The sequence below is a fragment of the Entelurus aequoreus genome, linkage group LG08, assembly GCF_033978785.1.
Source record: "Entelurus aequoreus isolate RoL-2023_Sb linkage group LG08, RoL_Eaeq_v1.1, whole genome shotgun sequence".
Lineage (NCBI taxonomy): Eukaryota > Metazoa > Chordata > Actinopteri > Syngnathiformes > Syngnathidae > Entelurus > Entelurus aequoreus.
Window position 1 is genome coordinate 48279276 of NC_084738.1, and position 19475 is coordinate 48298750.

The 19475-nt window shown below is 37.7% G+C and overlaps 1 protein-coding gene across 1 annotated transcript in view; it reads left to right on the forward strand.

The window, feature by feature from the left end:
* gatad2b (GATA zinc finger domain containing 2B) overlaps nucleotides 1–19475 on the forward strand; it is a 125772-nt gene that overhangs the window by 92541 nt on the left and 13756 nt on the right. Inside the window, exons 3-7 of the mRNA XM_062056695.1 lie at nucleotides 4440–4569; nucleotides 8755–8886; nucleotides 13084–13212; nucleotides 17486–17647; nucleotides 17774–18137. Of these exons, the coding sequence (XP_061912679.1) occupies nucleotides 4440–4569; nucleotides 8755–8886; nucleotides 13084–13212; nucleotides 17486–17647; nucleotides 17774–18137 (917 nt within the window). The remainder of the gene's footprint in view (nucleotides 1–4439; nucleotides 4570–8754; nucleotides 8887–13083; nucleotides 13213–17485; nucleotides 17648–17773; nucleotides 18138–19475) is intronic.

The window sequence follows — 19475 nt, forward strand, 5'->3', positions numbered from 1 at the left end:
AACCACCAATCAGGCCTGTGTGGTAGAGTGGCCAGATGGAAGCCACTTCTTAGTATGAAGTTTGCCTAAATGCACTTAAAAGACTCTCAGACCATTAGAAACTAAATCTTTGGTCTGATGAGACAAAGATTGAACTCTTTGGCGTGAATGGCAGACATCAGCCAGATGAGCCAGGCACCACTCATCACCAGGCCAATACCATCTCTACAGTGAAGCATGGTGGTGGCAGCATCATGCTGTCGTGATGTTTTTCAGAGGCAGGAACTGGGAGACTAGTCAGGATAGAGGTAAAGATGAACGCAGCAATATACGGAGACATCGTGGATACAATCCAATGCTACTTATCAAACATGATGGAGCTTCAGAGGTGCTACAAAAAGGAATGGACTAAACTGCCCAAAGACAGGTCTGGCAAGCTTGTGGCATCGTATTCAAGAAGAGGCTGTGATTGCTGCCAAAAGTGCATCAACAAAGTATTAAGCAAAGGGTGTGGATACTTATGAACATGTGATTACTTTATTATTATATTTTTTAAATACATTTGCAAAATAAAATAATAAAAACTTTTTCACATTGTCATCATGGCATATTGTCTGTAGAATTTTGAGGACAAAAATGCATTTATTACCTTTTGGAATAAGGCAGTAACATAACAAAATGTGGACAAAGTGGAGCTCTGTGAATACTTTCCAGGTGCACTGTAACTGTCTGGAATGGGCTTATGCTGTCCTTAAGTTAAAGTAAGGTGGCAATTGTTTTTTGGTGATGCATTGTTTGAGTTTGAGTTTATTTCGAACATGCATGCATGCATACAACATGATACATCACAATTTCCCGTTTCTCTTTTCAACATGTTCGAAAAGGAGTAGGAAGAAGAAGAGCTTATTTAATCCTACCACTTTTCCTTTACATAACAGTTGCTAAAACTTTTGTTCACTTCCTGTTCTCAATTTATTCACAATATAATCCATAAGTAATCACAATAATGTTTCTATACTTGACTTAGGTGATCTATATATACAACTGATGAATATGTTTTTGCTTTTTTCCTGACATATTTCAATGGTTGTTATTGTGGCGCCAATAATTAAGTTAAGCTCATGACAGACCCGTTTATTGCTGTATGATTTTTAATATGTGTTTTAGACTGCAATATTGTTCAATTAAGGACATTTGATTTGATGCAAGCCGATACAATCCCATACTTCTGATCTCAAACTGTTATCGTTATTGGATCGGGACACCCCAAGCTTTCTAAAAGAACTTATATGAATGTTTCTTTGCTAATTAAGCTTTAAATTCCAATGTCCTTGTCGACTTATCATAAATTATGCAATGATGCCGATTAGGAAGTGTGGAACAAAAATCGTTATAAAGTATTTTCATACTTGGACCTATTAGGTTACTATTTTACGTTGCTAGTGGATCCTGCCTGGTTCAACCCGTGCTTCTGTAGGTATGAAAAATATAAATATCAACATGCAACACTATTTCTATCAATACCTGCATTTTTTTATTTTTCAAAAGATCAATTCTACAACATTTCGTAGAAAATTGTAATTTTCCATTTTTACAAGCCCATGACAAATAAAAAAATTAAAGTCCTGAACTATGTTGCATCACTTTTGTACAAGTAATATTAATTATTAAATAGTCAATGTTAGTTTTAGTGTATGCATGATTGTATTATGGCATGCGCAGTCGACCATTTGGCCAGCACGGCAAAGGCTGTTGCCTTCAGGAACTGTTGGACATAACTCCACCTCTCTTTAAATTAAAAACGTGAAATCAACCTTCGCCACATCGTGCTTTGAAGTTTGCAGCGTCACTCCGTCGCAGATTTTTTTCCCGTTTTTCAAGCATTTTCCTAAATGGCCTAGATTAATCATTTGGAAACATAAAAATGTCTAAACTATAAATATCAATACTACTAGTAATGGCCTTTAGATAAGATCCATCCATCCATCCATTTTCTACCGCTTGTCCCTTTTTTGGGGTCACGGGGGGGGATGCTAGAGCCTATCTCAGCTGCATTCGGGGGGTAGACCATAACTCCTAAATTCAGAGCAGTATATGTATAATTTATTATGTCTACTATATTAGATTAAACAAGTGCAGATTTGACTATGTGGGTGTTGTTTCATGTCTATAGGGCTCTAACAATGTTAAACATCGTATTTAGAAGGTTGTAAACAGGTGTTTTTATGCTCGGGCCATGAAAATATTTGATTTATACTTAAAGGCCTACTGAAATGAAATTGTTTTATTTAAACTGGGATAGCAGATCAATTCTATGTGTCATACTTGATCATTTCGCGATATTGCTATATTTTTGCTGAAAGGATTTAGTAGAGAACATCGACGATAAAGTTCGCAACTTTTGGTCGCTGATAAAAAAAAGCCTTGCCTGTACCGGAAGTAGCGTGACGTCACAGGTTGAAAGGCTCCTCACATTTCCCCATTGTTTACACCAGCAGCGAGAGCGATTCGGACCGAGAAAGCGACGATTACCCCATTAATTTAAGCCAGAGATTCGTGGATGAGGAACGTGTGAGTGAAGGACTAGAGTGCAGTGCAGGACGCATCTTTTTTCGTTTTGACCGTAACTTAGGTACAAGCTAGCTCATTGGATTCCACATTCTCTCCTTTTTCAATTGTGGATCACGGATTTGTATTTTAAACCACCTTGGATACTATATCCTCTTGAAAATGAGAGTCGAGAACACTTTTATCTCCACGACTTTTATCTCCACGACAATACATCAGCGAAACACTTTAGCTACGGAGCTAACGTGATAGCATCGGGCTTAAATGCATATAGAAACAAAAGAAATAAGCCCCTGACTGGAAGGATAGACAGAAAATCAACAATACTATTAAACCATGGACCTGTAACCACACGGTTAATGCTTTCCAGGCTGGCGAAGCTTAACAATGCTGTTGCTAACGACGCCATTGAAGCTAACTTAGCAACGGGACCTCACAGAGCTATGCTAAAAACATTAGCTATCCACCTACGCCACCCAGCCCTCATCTGCTCATCAACACCCATGCTCACCTGCGTTCCAGCGATCGACGGTGCGACGAAGGACTTCACCCGATCATCCGTGCGGTCGGCGGCTAGCATCGGATAGCGCGTCTGCTATCCAAGTCAAAGTCCTCCTGCTTGTGTTGCTGGAGCCAGCCGCTAATACACCGATCCCACCTACAACTTTCTTCTGTGCAGTCTTCATTGTTCATTAAACAAATTGCAAAAGATTCACCAACACAGATGTCCAGAATACTGTGGAATTTTGAGATGTAAAAACAGAGCTTTTTGTATTGGATTCAATGGAGTCCGAATACTTCCGTTTCAACCATTGATGTCACGCGCATATGTCATCATACATAGACGTTTTCAACCGGAAGTTTAGCGGGAAATTTAAAATTGCACTTTATAAGTTAACCCGGCCGTATTGGCATGTGTTGCAATGTTAAGATTTCATCATTGATATATAAACTATCAGACTGCGTGGTCGGTAGTAGTGGGTTTCAGTAGGCCTTTAAAGGTGCTGTTTGCAACTTCCTCACCATAACACAATGCAAAAAATATAACAAGAACACCACCGACTCGCTTATGTTACCATTAGTGGTTTAACAGAACACATTTGATTGACAATTGTCTATATGTTGCATAATTACTAAGTTTATGTAATAAAAAATTTTACTGGCCCGAATAAAATGATTGGTGTTTACGGCGGTCACTCACGCAGTCTCGTCCACATATACGCGCAGAGAGAGTGTACACACATACAAAAGCAGTCCAAGAGAAGCAACGAACAATTTGCAGCCATGTTGTTGTTATGATAGAATATACATTCAATGACCGCTAACGCTAGCTATCCAAATTGCTATTATTGGCTAACAACACCTAAAACTAATGCGCGTGCATGTGTTATGTACGTACGTACATACGCCATTACCTACGAGAAGCCGTGAGAGGGCGAGATATACTGTGTAAAATACATTGGAAAGTTGGCACCCTCAAGGCCTCTGTGGAAATGTTGCTAACAGCCCCTTCATACTTTATCACAAGCTTTGGTGAGAACAGTGAACGCGGCATCTGAAGTTTAATCTGTCAACAAAAAGAAGTACGGTAGTTTTTTTTTACCCTAACATTAGTCCTTAAATGTTAGTCTATCGGACCATTGAGGTCTTGGTCAGCATTGTTTCCCTTATGATGTGCATTCTGGAATTGCTGGTGAGGAAGCCGACAATGAGCTGATCCGCCCGCGACCTGTCTCCATGACAGGCGAGGTTTTGCCTTGCGCACAAGAAATATCAACGTGATAAAAAAACATTTTATAGCAACTCAATGGTGATTGTAAATTTCAAAGGTATGTTTCATAAGATATGATTTATTATATAATGAGTCTACTTTCCTGTCGTATTCCTTTCAGTGACACGGACCACGATAGACGAACTCCTTCTCCAGACGTCATCATTCTGTCAGACAATGAAGCGTCCAGTCCCAGAACAACACCTCGCCCCGAAGAGCGCCTCAACCATGCTAACCTGGAGATGTTTAGGGTAAAACCTCTCCCCCACAATAGCGTGACTCACTAATTAATTCATTTTTGTTTTGCACATCTGTATTAACTCTGTTTATCATATTTTGAGCGCTGTCAAAAATTCAGTTTTATTTGTTCTTAATTAATCAATATAATTAACTCCTTTTATAAGTACTTACATCAATAAATCATCTACATGACACATTTCAATGGTAATTAAGAATATTTTGCAAAAGATTTCGTAAACTTTCAAAAGCGCATCACGTTTGCTTTTTTTTTTCTTCATCACTGTCCGGTACGAGAGCCAACAAACATGATAAAACATCACTTACTTTGCAACGTCTTCTATCATTAGGATGCATACTGCTGGGATGTTCATATATTCCCATTTAGGTGAAGAATGTCTCATAATCCTCACAAAGAAACGGAGTGGGGTGGGGGCGGGGGAAACAAGCCAGTTTTGGGTCCTAAATTGCTGTCAACGTGTACAAACTTGTGGTAAATTGACCTACTCAGACTTTTTCTGTCCAGGTCAGATGCATGATTTATGATCTACAATAAACTTCCAGGGAACAAGGAAGCGAGAAAGCAGCATACCACTCGATGATGTAAACATTGGGACACACGAAAGTGATCACGGCACAGCTATAAATAGTTTGTCTGCATTAGCGCTTATAATAAAAATATCACTAATACTTGGTTCATATTCAAAACATGAAATGTAAATTGAGTATTTGGAATGGTTATTTATTAGATTTTATGGGCAAAATAGAGGCGAACCCATTGGCTCTGCTGTAAGAGGACTTTTATTTACAAGTTAGAATGCATTAAAAAACAAAAAAAGTGCAGTTTCCCTTTAAGTCTCTTGATCAACTTCAGATCCTTCCACCAATTTAAGTTTTTATTTGTTATGGGTTTTTTTTGTTTGTTTTACGCCCTTTTTATCAAAGAAAATGTGCTTGCTTTATAGCAAATACACAAACTATGCCATATATTTCCCCAAAAATGTATCCCAAAGCAGAATTTTTGATGTGAAGTAATTGGAGCCTTGAATAGGTTAATAATGCATAACAACATTGTTTTTGATTCAGTATTAATTTTTGAGAAATGACCGCTTTAAAGAGGAAAAAAAAACAGCACACATGACAGCTTTGTTTTGTTAGAGTCAACATTGCAACTTATTCTCGTTAAATTTCCCCTGTTTGTTGTTCTATTCCACTATTATCCTTTGTCTTTTTTTTTTATATTAGTATGTTTAGAATGTGTCATGGCCTGCAAATGGCCCCTGGGCCACACTTTGGTGTTTACAGCTTATGAAAACCTCAAATTGCAAATTTCCAAAAAATTGCAGGTTTTTAGAAATCGTAAACCCTGATCATTGAATTTTTAATAAATAAAAGCCTGACATATTTCACTTTGTATGTAATGAGTTTATATCACATATTTGTTTTACATTTGAAGTTGAATTGCTGAAATAAATAAACTTTTACAAGATTTTCTAATTTTTGGAGTTTCAGCTGTATGTGCTGCCATCTCCTGCCGGCCCTGTTCTTCAAAACATTGACTACATTATTTGTTATAAAATTAGAGTTTGAAGTTTTAAGCAACGGTCTTTCAGAAATACTTAGGACTGTTTACCTATCTGCCAAACTAAATTCCAACATTCAGTAAAGCCAGAATAATATATAAACCAGAGGAAGTACAAAGTGCAGCCTGAGTTACAATGTAGAATAAAAGAAACAGCAGAATTTACAAAATACAGTAAAACAATATAAAATAAAAAGAACAATAAATGTGCATACTAATAACTAATATGTCTTTAAATATATACATAATATTTTTTAGGGCTTTAAAAAAATAAATAAATGCGTCGTAGCAAATTATACGATGACTTCATATTGACACACACCCTAAAATGACCCCTTGCCACACCTGGCCACGCTCCCGCCTACACAAATAGATTGCCGTTTAATGGGAAACACTGCTGTTGGAATATATAAGACAAGACTGGAATATTCAACTTAATAGCAAAGACTACTTCCTGACTGCGTCAACAGCCTCTGAAATGTAAAACAAGATATACCAACTCGACAGCACAACAGTATATTGACCAACATTGGATTGCTTTTAGCATCTTAAAGTGGCCCCCATCCTTCAGTTTGTATGGATGCTAGGGCTGGGAATCTTTGGGTGCCCCACGATTCGATTCAAAATCGATTCTAGGGGTCACGATTCGATTCAAAATCAAAAAAAAATTTTTCAATTCAAAACGATTCTCGATTCAAAAACGATTTTTTTTAAATTTTTTTTTTTTTTTTTTGGAAAACAATACACAACAATACCATAATAATGCAATACAATTTAATTTTGGAGTTCTGAACTTGTAATTTCTTGCAGTGTTTATTAAGTGGTAATATGTCACATTTGTCCCAATTAACTTTATACCATGATAAACAGCCATATTCAGTGATGACATTATTGATATAAAGAAGACAGGAGTTAACATGTGACAGGTAAAAAAATTATGTCGTCACAATACATCGATAGCTTATTATACTGAGAGCCAATATTTATACCATGAATATTATTTTCACTTCTTATTTTTGCAGCTAAGGGTTCAATAACCAAATTAAATAATAATCCAGATGCAGGACATCCCTGTTTTACTCCTCTTTTTAACAAAAAAGGTTCTGAAATATGATTATTGGTTTTGACTGATGCCATGGGCCTTGTATAAAGCATCTTAATCCATTGTATAAAATTATCTCCAAATCCAAATTTACGTAATGTGCAAAACATAAATGACCAGTTTATGCGGTGGAATGCCTTCTCCGCATCAACAGTACATACTGCTGTGGGATAAGGGAGACTTCTAGCATAGTAAATAACATTAAACAATTTCCTTGTATTGTCTGAAGATTGTCGACCTTCCATGAAGCCAGTTTGGTCAGTATGAATTAATTTTCCTATTACATTTGATAATCGTGTGGGTAAGATTTTTGCCAAGATTCAAAAGGATTCTCTATTCATTCAATACATAGGATTTCAGCAGGATCTACCTCAGTCTGCTGACATGCAAGCAGAGTAGTAGATTTTTGTAAAAAGCTTTTATAATTGTAAAGGACAATGTTTTATCAACTGTTTGCAATGATGTACATTTGTTTTAACTATTAAATGAACCAAAAATATCACTTATTTTATCTTTGTGAAAATATTGGACACAGTGTGTTGTCAAGTTTATGAGATGCGATGCAAGTGTAAGCCACTCTGACACTATTGTTCTTTTTTATTTTAATGTCTAATGATAATGTCAATGAGGGATTGCATTGTTATGGTATTGCTGTGTATTGTTTTGTTGGATTGATTAATAAAAAAAAAAAAAGTTTTTAATTAATTTTTTTTTTAAATCGATTTTTTTTAAAATGAGAATCGATTCTGAATCGCACAACGTCAGAATCGCGATTCGAATTCGAATCGATTTTTTCCCCCACCCCTAATGGATGCTTTATCAGTATTTTTATTATGTATTGGAAAATTACCATTTTTTTGTTTTATTTAAAATTCTAAATCATTAACATAAAGGCTATGCAGTTTACTGTTTTGCATTTTTTTCCCTACAATGAACTGAACCGTGGCCTTAAAACTGAGACGTCTACTGAACCGTGACGATGGTGTATCGTTACACCCATAGCGATGTACAGTGACACTTTTTTTAGGAATAAACTGTACTTTGAATTGAAACAAAGTCTAAACAGCAACTTTTGTTTTATTTGCATTTTTGCTATTGTAACAATTCACGTCAAACTATACATTTCAGGGCTAAAAGGCTGAGTGCTTTTTTCTATGAATTCATTGTAGAAATAACAGTTGAATTGCAACATTTGACACCCTATCAAAGCATTAAAATTGTTCAATGTATTTTTAAAATGAACTTAGATGGCAAAAACGCTTTTGAAAATGAGCTAGCTTTCTGACACACTGCCATTTTGGGGAAGTCTCATCCTGGGGGTACGCACATGACTGTCACATGACAAGCACTCCTCAATGTTTTAACTGTATGTGAAGTAAGGAGTTGATGAGCTCAAGTGAAGTACAAAAGCTAGAAAAGACACATTTGAACACAGTGTTTCTGACACCCGTCACCATGGCTTCTTGGCAAACATTGAAAAAGTGACCGTGTTGCCTGCATGTGTGTGTTTTGTAGGGCAAGACCGGAGAGGAGAGGCAGCAGATGATCAAAGCTCTGAGAGAGGAGTTGCGTTTGGAGGAGGCTCGACTTGTGCTGCTAAAAAAGCTCCGTCAGAGTCAGATGCAGAAGGAGAACGTGGTGCAGAAGGTCAGTGGTTACAAGTCAGAGCGCATCATCTACTCATCACCGTCCATGGCCTCTTTCACGCAATGATTCTGCAAAATTAGCGCATCAGAGGCGTAACAGTAAATCCTGTGACTTTCACATTAAAGGGGCTCTATTATGCAAATCCAAGTTTTTTAACCTGATGGTACCTGTTTGAGATCTGCATAAGTCCCGAAAATCTGAAATCAAACCATCAAGGCATAGCAGCGATGTTTACAAAACAATCTTGCCTTCCTTCATACTTCCTCCAAACGCTTCGTTTGGAGTTTGCACCAAGTGTGACGTCAGTGGATTATCCATATATGGTAGAATACCGAAACATGCTTGCATGAGTCAGCCATTTTTATTTTATGTAGGACTGGTTGTACCACAACATTTCCACAATGAAACCCAATGCTCTGTTTTTGGTTGCTTTAACCAGCACAAGTCACTACACAAACTTTTAGCTTCATTTGAAGTAAAAAGTGCCTTACTTTTATGATTTGTGGCAATGTGCCTTCAACTGTGTGCACAGAAGAGTCCTGCTTCACCCACAAACCTTCACAAGAAGATTGATTCTTCTGAAAAACTACTTTAAAAGTACCAGTAAAGTGGACAAACAAGTTGCCTCTATATTGAAACTATTATCCTATGTATCTAATAGATATGATCCAAATAGTATAAAGAGATTCCCGAGCCATTTTGAGAGACAATGAGCTATCCACACACGTCATCGTGTGACGTAGCAGTAGGGGCCGCAGATCCTTTTATCACCAACAACAATGTAAATCATGCAGACTTTATGAGAGCCAACCACAGTTACTTTGGGGAAAAATGATGATCCAGAAACCTATATTGTTAATCCTGAATAAAAGGAAGATGAGCTACAAGTTTTAGAAGCTCTGCTAAACAGATCCAGCTTTAGTGAAACATTAAGCATCATGTAGCGGTATTGCTAAGTGCTAAATAAGGAATACAAACTACAAACATAATAAAACGATTGCTTACTGTACGATGTCTGCTCTTACTTTGATGATGACTGATAGGATGTCCATATTTTCCCGTTTACATGAAGAATTAATCATGATGTATACGAAGTGTTAACAAGGAAAAGTCTCCTTGCAGTCACAATCTTCGGTTGTGTGTGATAGTCTCCAACTCCGGGTTGAAATTTAATGTCACAGATTTATGGCTAAATCCTCCTAATATCCAAATGAGAGACATGATTTATGATCTACAATAATTTAAATGAGCCGAGACGCGATGATGCGGGAGCAGCAGGACATCACTGCCGGCTCACAGTAAAAGCAGCAGAGGGCTACTGAGCTGTGCGTTATGACTCCGCCGCTAAAAAATTGTTTGTCTGCGTTAGTGCTTATAATAACAACATTGCTAATATTTGGTTAATATTCAGGTCACGATATGTACAAAAGTATGTAGAGTATTGTTGGTGGGTTTTAAATAGTTATTTAGAGGGTTTTGTGGGCGGAATAGAGAGCCCCCACTGACAGACTATTTATGTCTTTATTTATTTGTGACTTAGAATGCATTAAAAAAAAAACATGTGTTAATGTCTTATATAGGGATTGTGAATGATAGACAGCACAACTCTCTCTAATTTTTGAATATTTCCAGTATGACTGATCTGATATTACGGTCGGAGTGCAGAAGTGTTACTCCAGTGATGTCAATCTACGAAAATTACAGAAGACGTTCGGAGCGAAATTTTAAAAAAGACTGACTGAATTTTGTGATGTTTAGGTTGGATTGTCACATAATTTGCGGATTGTAAATACAATTGGATATATCTGTGTTGGCCCTGCGATGAGGTGACGACTTGTCTAGGGTGTACCCCGCCTTCTACCCAAATTCAGCTGAGATAGGCTCTAACAGCCCCGAGAGGGACAAACAGTAGAAAATGGATGGATGGTTTAGTGGATAGAATGAAACACAATTAAGCATATGAAGTCAACTTGTTTTTCCACTCTACTGGTATTTTAATGGCGGACTCAGTGCCTACTATTTATGGCAATGGAGGAGACAAATAAACTCAGTAAGTTAGAAGTATGTGAATTCAAATAGTTTTATTTGTCATACTCGTACACATTTGCGCAAATACGGTACAAAATTGGATGATGATACGTTACCAATGTTAGCTCAAATTGCTGTGTTGCTAGCTCAGCCTTTTAATGTAAGACAAAGCATCACCATTCTCCTGCAAAATAAAGAATGTGTTCCTAAAAACTACTTTTAAATGGATCAGTGCCTACTGTGTTTTGCGATGGACCAGTTATTATTATAATCTGTTATTACGTTTGTGATGTAACTCGTAGCGTAATTTTCTGTATTGCCGGTTTGAGCAAGGGTTCGAAGCAGCAGTGCAGTGTAAGTATTAACATGATATACAATAGAAAATGGGTTGAAGATAGGTTTTCACAGCAAAATATATGCAAAATATTGACTAAAGAACCATCATTAGACCAAGTAGACCAAAATAAAGTGTGTTAAAAATAGGGGAAAAAAACAGTCAAGTGGGATATTGCTGTGTCAGCAACTCAGCGTCTCGGAAAATTAGATGCGCAACGACATCTGTACCAGTAGTGTAGTCTTGACAACCATCTAATCGCCATTGATGAGGTCAGCTCAAAATCAGCTTCAATATGTCTTCTGTAAACTGGCTACTATTTTTGTGACAGCGTTATGCTGCCTCGGCATGTTAAACTTCATTTTAACGTTTGACTGATAAACATCATTCCAGGATACAAATTCCTACAGTCTTAATAAACACAAGTATTGCATCAGTTGCAAACATGAATAAATTACCTTGGACAGTATTGATCCAAGTCGCACAAGGTTGTGTCACGTTAACACTGATGGTTATAATAATTATTCCACACCAATGTTCCCTCTAATCTTTCATGTGAGTGAGCAAACGCAAAAACTCCCTGAGCATTCAGTGGAGCACATGTGAGCAACATCAGACGTGCACACAGTGGCCATAGCAGCAGCACACCTGTCCCAAACGTGACTTAATAACAAGTTAAATGTTATATTATTATAATCAAATGAAAGCAGTCATTTTCATGAGATTGTTTTCTGATATAATGATTTGGCCCACTTACAATGAAAATAACAAAAAATATATTGTTTTTCGCTCTGTACTAGAATTGTATGTCTGGGTGGGGTCCTACTTTGGAAATAATTTGTACCCCTTTTAGTGATCACATTTAGTTCCCCTTAAAAGATTCACATGTTGCACAATGAGATGTAAGCATGGAATAAAGTGTACATTCCTGTAACTGTCTGTCTGTAAAATGTATCTTTTTATGAGCAGTCCCTTAATACAGTAACAACATTTCATGATGAATATCCATGAATTAACATTCTTAATAAATGACAGTAGAATAAGCACACATCTGATTAAGGAGTCATAGTGTAACAACCTGGCATTTACACTTTGTGTGGTGTTGGAATAGTCCATCTTTTTGTGTGGCCGTAAACACATCACTGGCTAAGTGTGTGTGTTGGTGCTGCAAAAAGAGAGCAAGCGGCTGCTGTTGATATGACAGATGCCAAAGCGTTGGTATAAACTTGGTTTGTGTGGCAGAAAATGATTGTTTTTTCCAGATATAAGTCTTTTACTAATGTTTTTGGTGTGGTTACGGCAGACAAACAGTTTTGCTTATTAAAGTAAATTTAAATTTCTGTCCTCTTTAAAGCGTCTCGACAGACATTACAATAATTGAACAGTGTTGTCAAACATCGTTTATCTGTTGTGGCCGCTTGCTGTCACCTGTCACTCACAGTTGCATTGCAAAATCCTACAGAACAATTAGCTTTGTGTTTATTTCGTTTAGAGTTCGGATTGGATTTTATTTTGCTCTGCAGTGGGCAATTGCGCAGGCGCGCACCTTAGAGGGTACACACTTTTATCATTTTAATGTAATGTGCTTATTTTCCACATATAGATTTGGTTAGTCTGTTTGTATTAGCCCAGTAGACAACTTAACACTATCTACTGTGAGGCAATAACCATTAACCAATCAACTTATGTGTGTAGATAAACTAGGAATCCTGTGTAATCGAGCAATTGAAAAACACTCTACCTTCCAGGACGGATTGCTTTTGACTTTTGATTTTTAGAGATAGACTTGAGGCATAAATGTATTGCTGGGATTAAGTGTGGCTCCATGTGTGCAGGTACCGGTGGTCCAGAATGCTGCGTCTTCTGGGCAGCCTTCTTCCATGCACAGCTCCCCTGGTCTGGGGAAGCTTCCGGTACGACCAGGCCTGCACAACCAGGACCCCCAGAATCTCCGCACTGCACAGGTTAGTGTGAAACTTTTTGATTACCTGTAGACACACCTGCAGCACGGGTGTCCACGAAGGCACACTGAAACCTCATAGGGTGTGTGTGTGAGTCATTAATCTGCGTTTATATGTACCGTATTTTTCGGAGTATAAATCGCTCCGGAGTATAAGTCGCACCGGCCGAAAATGCATAATAAAGAAGGAAAAAAACATATATAAGTCGCACTGGAGTATAAGTCGCATTTTTGGGGGAAATTTATTTGATAAAACCCAACACCAAGAATAGACATTTGCAAGGCTATTTTAAATTAATAAAGAATAGTGAACAACAGGCTGAATAAGTGTACGTTATATGAGGCATAAATAACCAACTGAGAACGTGCCTGGTATGTTAACGTAACATATTATGGCAAGAGTCATTCAAATAACTATAACATATAGAACATGCTATACGTTTACCAAACAATCTGTCACTCCTAATCGCTAAATCCCATGAAATCTTATACGTCTAGTCTCTTACGTGAATGAGCCAAATAATATTATTTGATATTTTACGGTAATGTGTTAATAATTTCACACATAAGTCGCTCCTGAGTATAAGTCGCACCCCCGCCCAAACTATGAAAAAAACTGCGACATATAGTCCGAAAAATACGGTAATTTGTGCAATCATTTGTGGTGATTTATCACTTTAACTTTGACAGCCCTAGTTGAAAGTTTCAAGAAGTCATGCTGTTTTGTTTGCATGAACTTTGTAAAGACTCTGACTGTAAGTGCGACCAAGTGAAACAATGTTGGAACACCTGATCCTGACTTTAGAAAAAGATGTGTCTAATAATACCATTTAAATGCAATGTACCCCATTGTGTTTTCCAGTCCATACTAGTTACTTTGATACAACATGTGTATGGAAAAATATATATTGACAATTTTTTCTTCAAGTTTGAAGTCGTCCCTCGCTACATTGCGCTTCATGTATCACTACATTGCGCTTCATGTATCACTACATCGCGGATTTAAAAAAGCATATTCTACATGTTTTTGGCCTATAAGGATGAAATATTTTTTTATTCATCCAATACATGTATTGCAGTGCAATATTCGTCTTGTTTTCTATTGCAGGGTCCTTAACCTTTTTGCCCTCTGGGCCCAACTTTTCCACTACAATAGGATCCGGGGCCTACTCAAATATTAACACTGAAATAGTAATCTTACTCTTAATTTAAATGATGTTTAATAATTATATCTAACCAGGATAACATTGTCATATGATATAAACACATGTGTTAATCACATTATTATTATCAAGGCTGATAATCAGGCTGATTACAAAACTAAATACCAATCAAATATACTGCAAAAGAAGGGATATTTACATACAATTACGCAGTGCTAAAATCAATAAGCTCCAACTAAATTAATAATAAATGATAAAAATTTATATTTCTGAACTAAACTTTCAATAGTGCAAATTAAAATAAAGCTTCACCACTTTAGTCATAAGTTTTGTGCTTAAGAAACTTCTCTACGACTTTAGCTCCAGACTTCTTCTGTTTGTTTGATTTTGTCATTAATGCCAAAAGTGGTGGAAAAATACCACTGTGGCCAATATGGACCACAGCTGAGAAACAAATTATTTTTTGCGGCCCTCTAGGAGATGCTCGCGGCCCAACAATGGGCCCAGGTTTTATGGTTAAGAAACACTGTTTTATTATATCGTGGCGATCAATAAAGATAGCTGAACTACAGTTTTCGGGTTGAGGGTGAACACTACTTAACAACAACACAACCGGCTCACCTTGGCACTACTGTATCAATCTGAAGTAGAGTACCTTTTGTCATAACAGCCTTTTGATGGACTTTATCTTTTCAACTCCTGCCTCATCAATAACACACCTCGTGTTAGTGAGACTTTGACGCGAGCGATGTCAAAAGACAACAGCAGGACGTAGCATCGGGCACTCTGCGCGGGACTTCAGGCTAAATGACATTGCTATCAGCTATTAACAGCTGTCCGGCCAAAGTGAAGATGAACTCTCTTGATTTAGGATGCACTTCATCTTCGACGTCATGTGGAACGACAACGCATTGCTAACAAGCAACAACAAAGCTAATGATCGTAGCTGCGGCTGTTGACTAAGTTTTAGCATCATCAAAGCCCAGGTTCAACTTAGAGGAATTACCCAGGATGTGACAAAGTATTACCAGGTAGTGGTCTTGTTGTAGTGACCGGGCGACGATCATAGCAATTAAGCATGGAGGATCCATAAATGAAAGGAGTATAAAGGTGTTATTTCATGTTTAGAGGGCTATTATTATTTTAAAATACATATTTAGTTAATGCCGTTTTTAATGTTCTAACTATGAAAATATTCAATTTACTAATAAGGACCCCAGTTCACTATATGTGTTTGTCGTGGCCATGACTGGTATCAATTAACTGCAACAAACGATGCACATGTATTCAGTAGACTCCTATTTGTCAAAGGCAGAACCAATTCTTAACATTCTAATTTAGCTTGTTAGCTTTCAAGAGATCTCAAAAACACTCTTCTATTCCAAATGTTAAATTACAGCTTTTAATTTACTTTTTTTGACATTTTATCTTTAAAAAACAATTCTGGTTTCTGACCCTGTAACCTACCTAGTTTTTGCTCATATGGGAGTTTTTCTTTGTTATGGTGAGTGTTCATATACTAGCAGATGGAAATATAAATCTATATCAGAGAGAGCGGATAATGATGAATTTGGCGGAATGCGTGCATTTGGAGTGTGAGCGAGCTAATGAGCCTGTCTCTTGCTAGAAGCCTTTGTTCTAGTATTATCTAGCCCTGCTCCTCCATTACATGTTGTGTTAAATATTCAGTGTGTAAATCTGTGTGTCTTTGTGTGTGTGTGTGCGTGTGCGCTGGACTGTCTTGTCAGCTCATTTTGTGTGCATGAGGACTGCTTGGTTTGTTAGTGGATTCATCAAGAATTGACTGCCCTCTGCTGGTCTGTTCCAGTGTGGCATCACCCGACATGAACTCCTCATCAATGTATTCATCTGTCATTGATCGTGTTTTGGTGCAGACCATCCCAGCTGATTGCCATTCAAACACAGGACTGAAATACGTACATGTCCTTGACTTAATTAGGTAGACATCCAAACGTCAAGTACAACATTGACAGTTCTTGGAAACAAAGATTTTTTTAAATGTGTGTGAAGGAGCGATCAATTGGCACGTCTGGATTGTGTATATTGCTTTCTATGATGAAAGTTTGTCAAATGTAACTGTGGCGGAGCGATTGCAAAACAGCTGACCACACTGGCATGCAAGCATTTGATTATCATCCCAATTCTTTCTAGCACACACACAGGAATTGAATTAAGCAGTAAGGATATCAAACACTTTGGTATTGATTAAAAATAAATAATGTATGAATTTAGGACACAAACATTTTGCTATCTATTAAATACAACTTTGTGAATGAATTTTTAAGATTAAGACTACTTTATTTCAAAGGGGACAATGCAATTTCAAAAAACACATGATTACACATGGTTAAAAAAAAGCCAGAATTAGCCAGAAGGCTAGTTTTCATCTGTAGTCCCCCGGCCATGATGTAAAAAGGGCAGTTTAGGATACATTATACCACACACTTTGGTCTTTAATAAATATTAATGTATTAATGAATTTAGGATGAATCAGGAACTTTATTTATTAAATAATAATAAATGAATGAATTCAGGATGAATAACAGGCACTGGTAATTATCATAGAACAATAATTGATCAAATTTAGGGTTAAAAAAAATATCAGCCCTATGGTATTTAATAAATAATAATAAATTAACACATTTGGTATAAATAACAAAAAACTAGTATTTACTATATTTTATAAATGAATGAATTTGAAATAAATGATACCAAGCACTTTGGTAATTATTAGATAATAAATGAATACATTCAGTTTAAATGGTATCATTATTACATTTTGTTCTATTTACGTCGTAAAATGCTTCTACGTTTTTTTTAACTTTCAATTCGGCACATAGTTCCATAATATCTTGCTCAAGCCGTTCTATAATAGATATGCCAAAAGTTTTTAGTGTTGTGCGAGCGTTCAGAAGTTTTAAGGGACATTTTCCATGAGATCAAATTTCTCTTTGCTTCTGCATGATTTTGTCTGCGTGAACACAAACCAGATCTGTTAATTTCAGTATTTTGATGCAAAGATGTTTAATGCAAGGTTAGCTGCACTTATGCACTCATATGTTGGGTGATTATTGATTTCCCTCCTCTCTGCAGGGTCACACGGTCATCAGATCAGGAGCTAACGCCAACCTGCCACCAATGCTCATGTCGCAGCGGGTAATAGCGCCCAACCCTGCCCAGCTGCAAGGCCAGCGGCTCTCCAAGCCTGGCATGGGTCGCTCCAGCAGCATGGGTAACGCTGTAAGCTACCAGCAGGTACGGATTTCACTTAAACCCCCAAAAAACACTCTACTTGTCAGAGTGACAGTGGCGTTGTACTACATTAGGGTCAAAGGATCCCTCAGTTCTTGTGACAGAATGATTTCTGCCTCTACCCCGCAGGCCAACCAGCAGGTGGCAGCATCCCAGCGCTCCGGCTCCAGTGCCATGTACATGAACCTTGCCCACATGCAGGCAGCTGCTGGGGCGAGCGGGGTGGCGGGCAGCCTGGGCGGAGCCTCTGCGGTCAGTCCGTCCACCTTGTCCGGCTCGGCCAGCGGGGGCGTGAACTCTATGGCTGACCAGGCCAGTAGCCAGGCCGCCGCTAAGCTCGCCCTGAGGAAGCAGCTGGAGAAAACGCTGTTGGAGATCCCGCCACCGAAACCCCCCGCCCCGCTCCTCCACTTCCTGCCTTCAGCTGCCAACAGCGAGTTCATCTACATGGTGGGCCTGGAGGAGGTGGTACAGAGCGTCCTGGACAGTCAGGGTATGCACAATTAATACATAATCTAATCTATATCACAAGTGTCAAAGTTTTGGTCTGTAAACTAACCTGTTGAACTTTCGTACTGTGATAGTTTTATAACTCCCCCCTCGCAAAAATATATCATCAGTCCATGACTTTTGTGGTAGTCTTTTGAGGGTTCTGTGAGCAGGAACTGATAAAGCCTGCTTGGGTGAGAGGTGAACGTTTTTGAAGATGATCAAAACAGTCCGGTTACAATCAATTCAATGCCCTTAGACATTTTTATGGTAGATTTATTTTCCTCAGCAGCAGAATAGTAACAAAACAATCCAGGAAGAAACATGAAATACCATCTTAAACAAGTCTCAGAGAAATAAGTATTTAATCCCCTGCCAACTATAAAAAATTCTGACCCCTACAAGCACACAAATTACAGGCCACTCTGGTTTTTGACCGAAGTGATCTGCTTAATAAATATGAAATTTGTTTGGGAACAAGTTGCGCGCGAGCGGCGGAAGACTATGTAGTTGGGCATACCTACAATGAGGAAGGTCAGTGTTGCCCCCCACTGTCTCTTACAAGTGTCCCAGACGCCCTCCATCATGTCTCTAAAGCGGAAGGCAGCAGTGTGTCAAAAAAAAAAAAAAAAAGCCGTCATCTTAAAAATGCTAAAAAAGTGGAGGAATCAAGACTTTATGTTCTTCGTGTGTTCTGTGTACAATGTGACTATTGTTTACTATCGTAAGGGAATAATCAATGCGTGTTTTAGGGAAAATAGTTGAAATAAACAAGGTTTTTCTGCTTGCCATAACCTTCATTTATTTTATTTCTCTGAAAATGCACATCAACATTGAAATTGCACTTTAGCATGTGTGTTTTTTTGTTTTTTTTACTTGCCGCCACACAGATCATGGTACCCACACTTCACTGCTCTCATGTGGTTATGGGTAATGGTTATGATTTATTGGTTTTAGGCATGTTTATTAACACGTTACATTAAGGAACATCATATGCTTATATTTTCACAATTCAACATCTCTGAAAAGGAGTATGAAGAATGAATTTAGCTGTACCCCTTCTGTGTTTTTTACGGATACCTCATTCACACCATAATTTTCACATGTTTAAATTAAGTTCACTCAGTGTGTGGAAAGAAAGGAACATTTTAGAAAAATCTAAGGATACATTTCTATAAGTAATTAAAAAAACAAGCAAATTAAAACTAAATAATAATACTGGTCTGAAAATGTTGACTTAATCACAAGCGCGTGGATTCTTTGGTTAGGTACTACATTCTGTGGAATTATACACAGGTAAACGCACTAGTTCAATACATGCAATGTTTGGCCATATGATAAC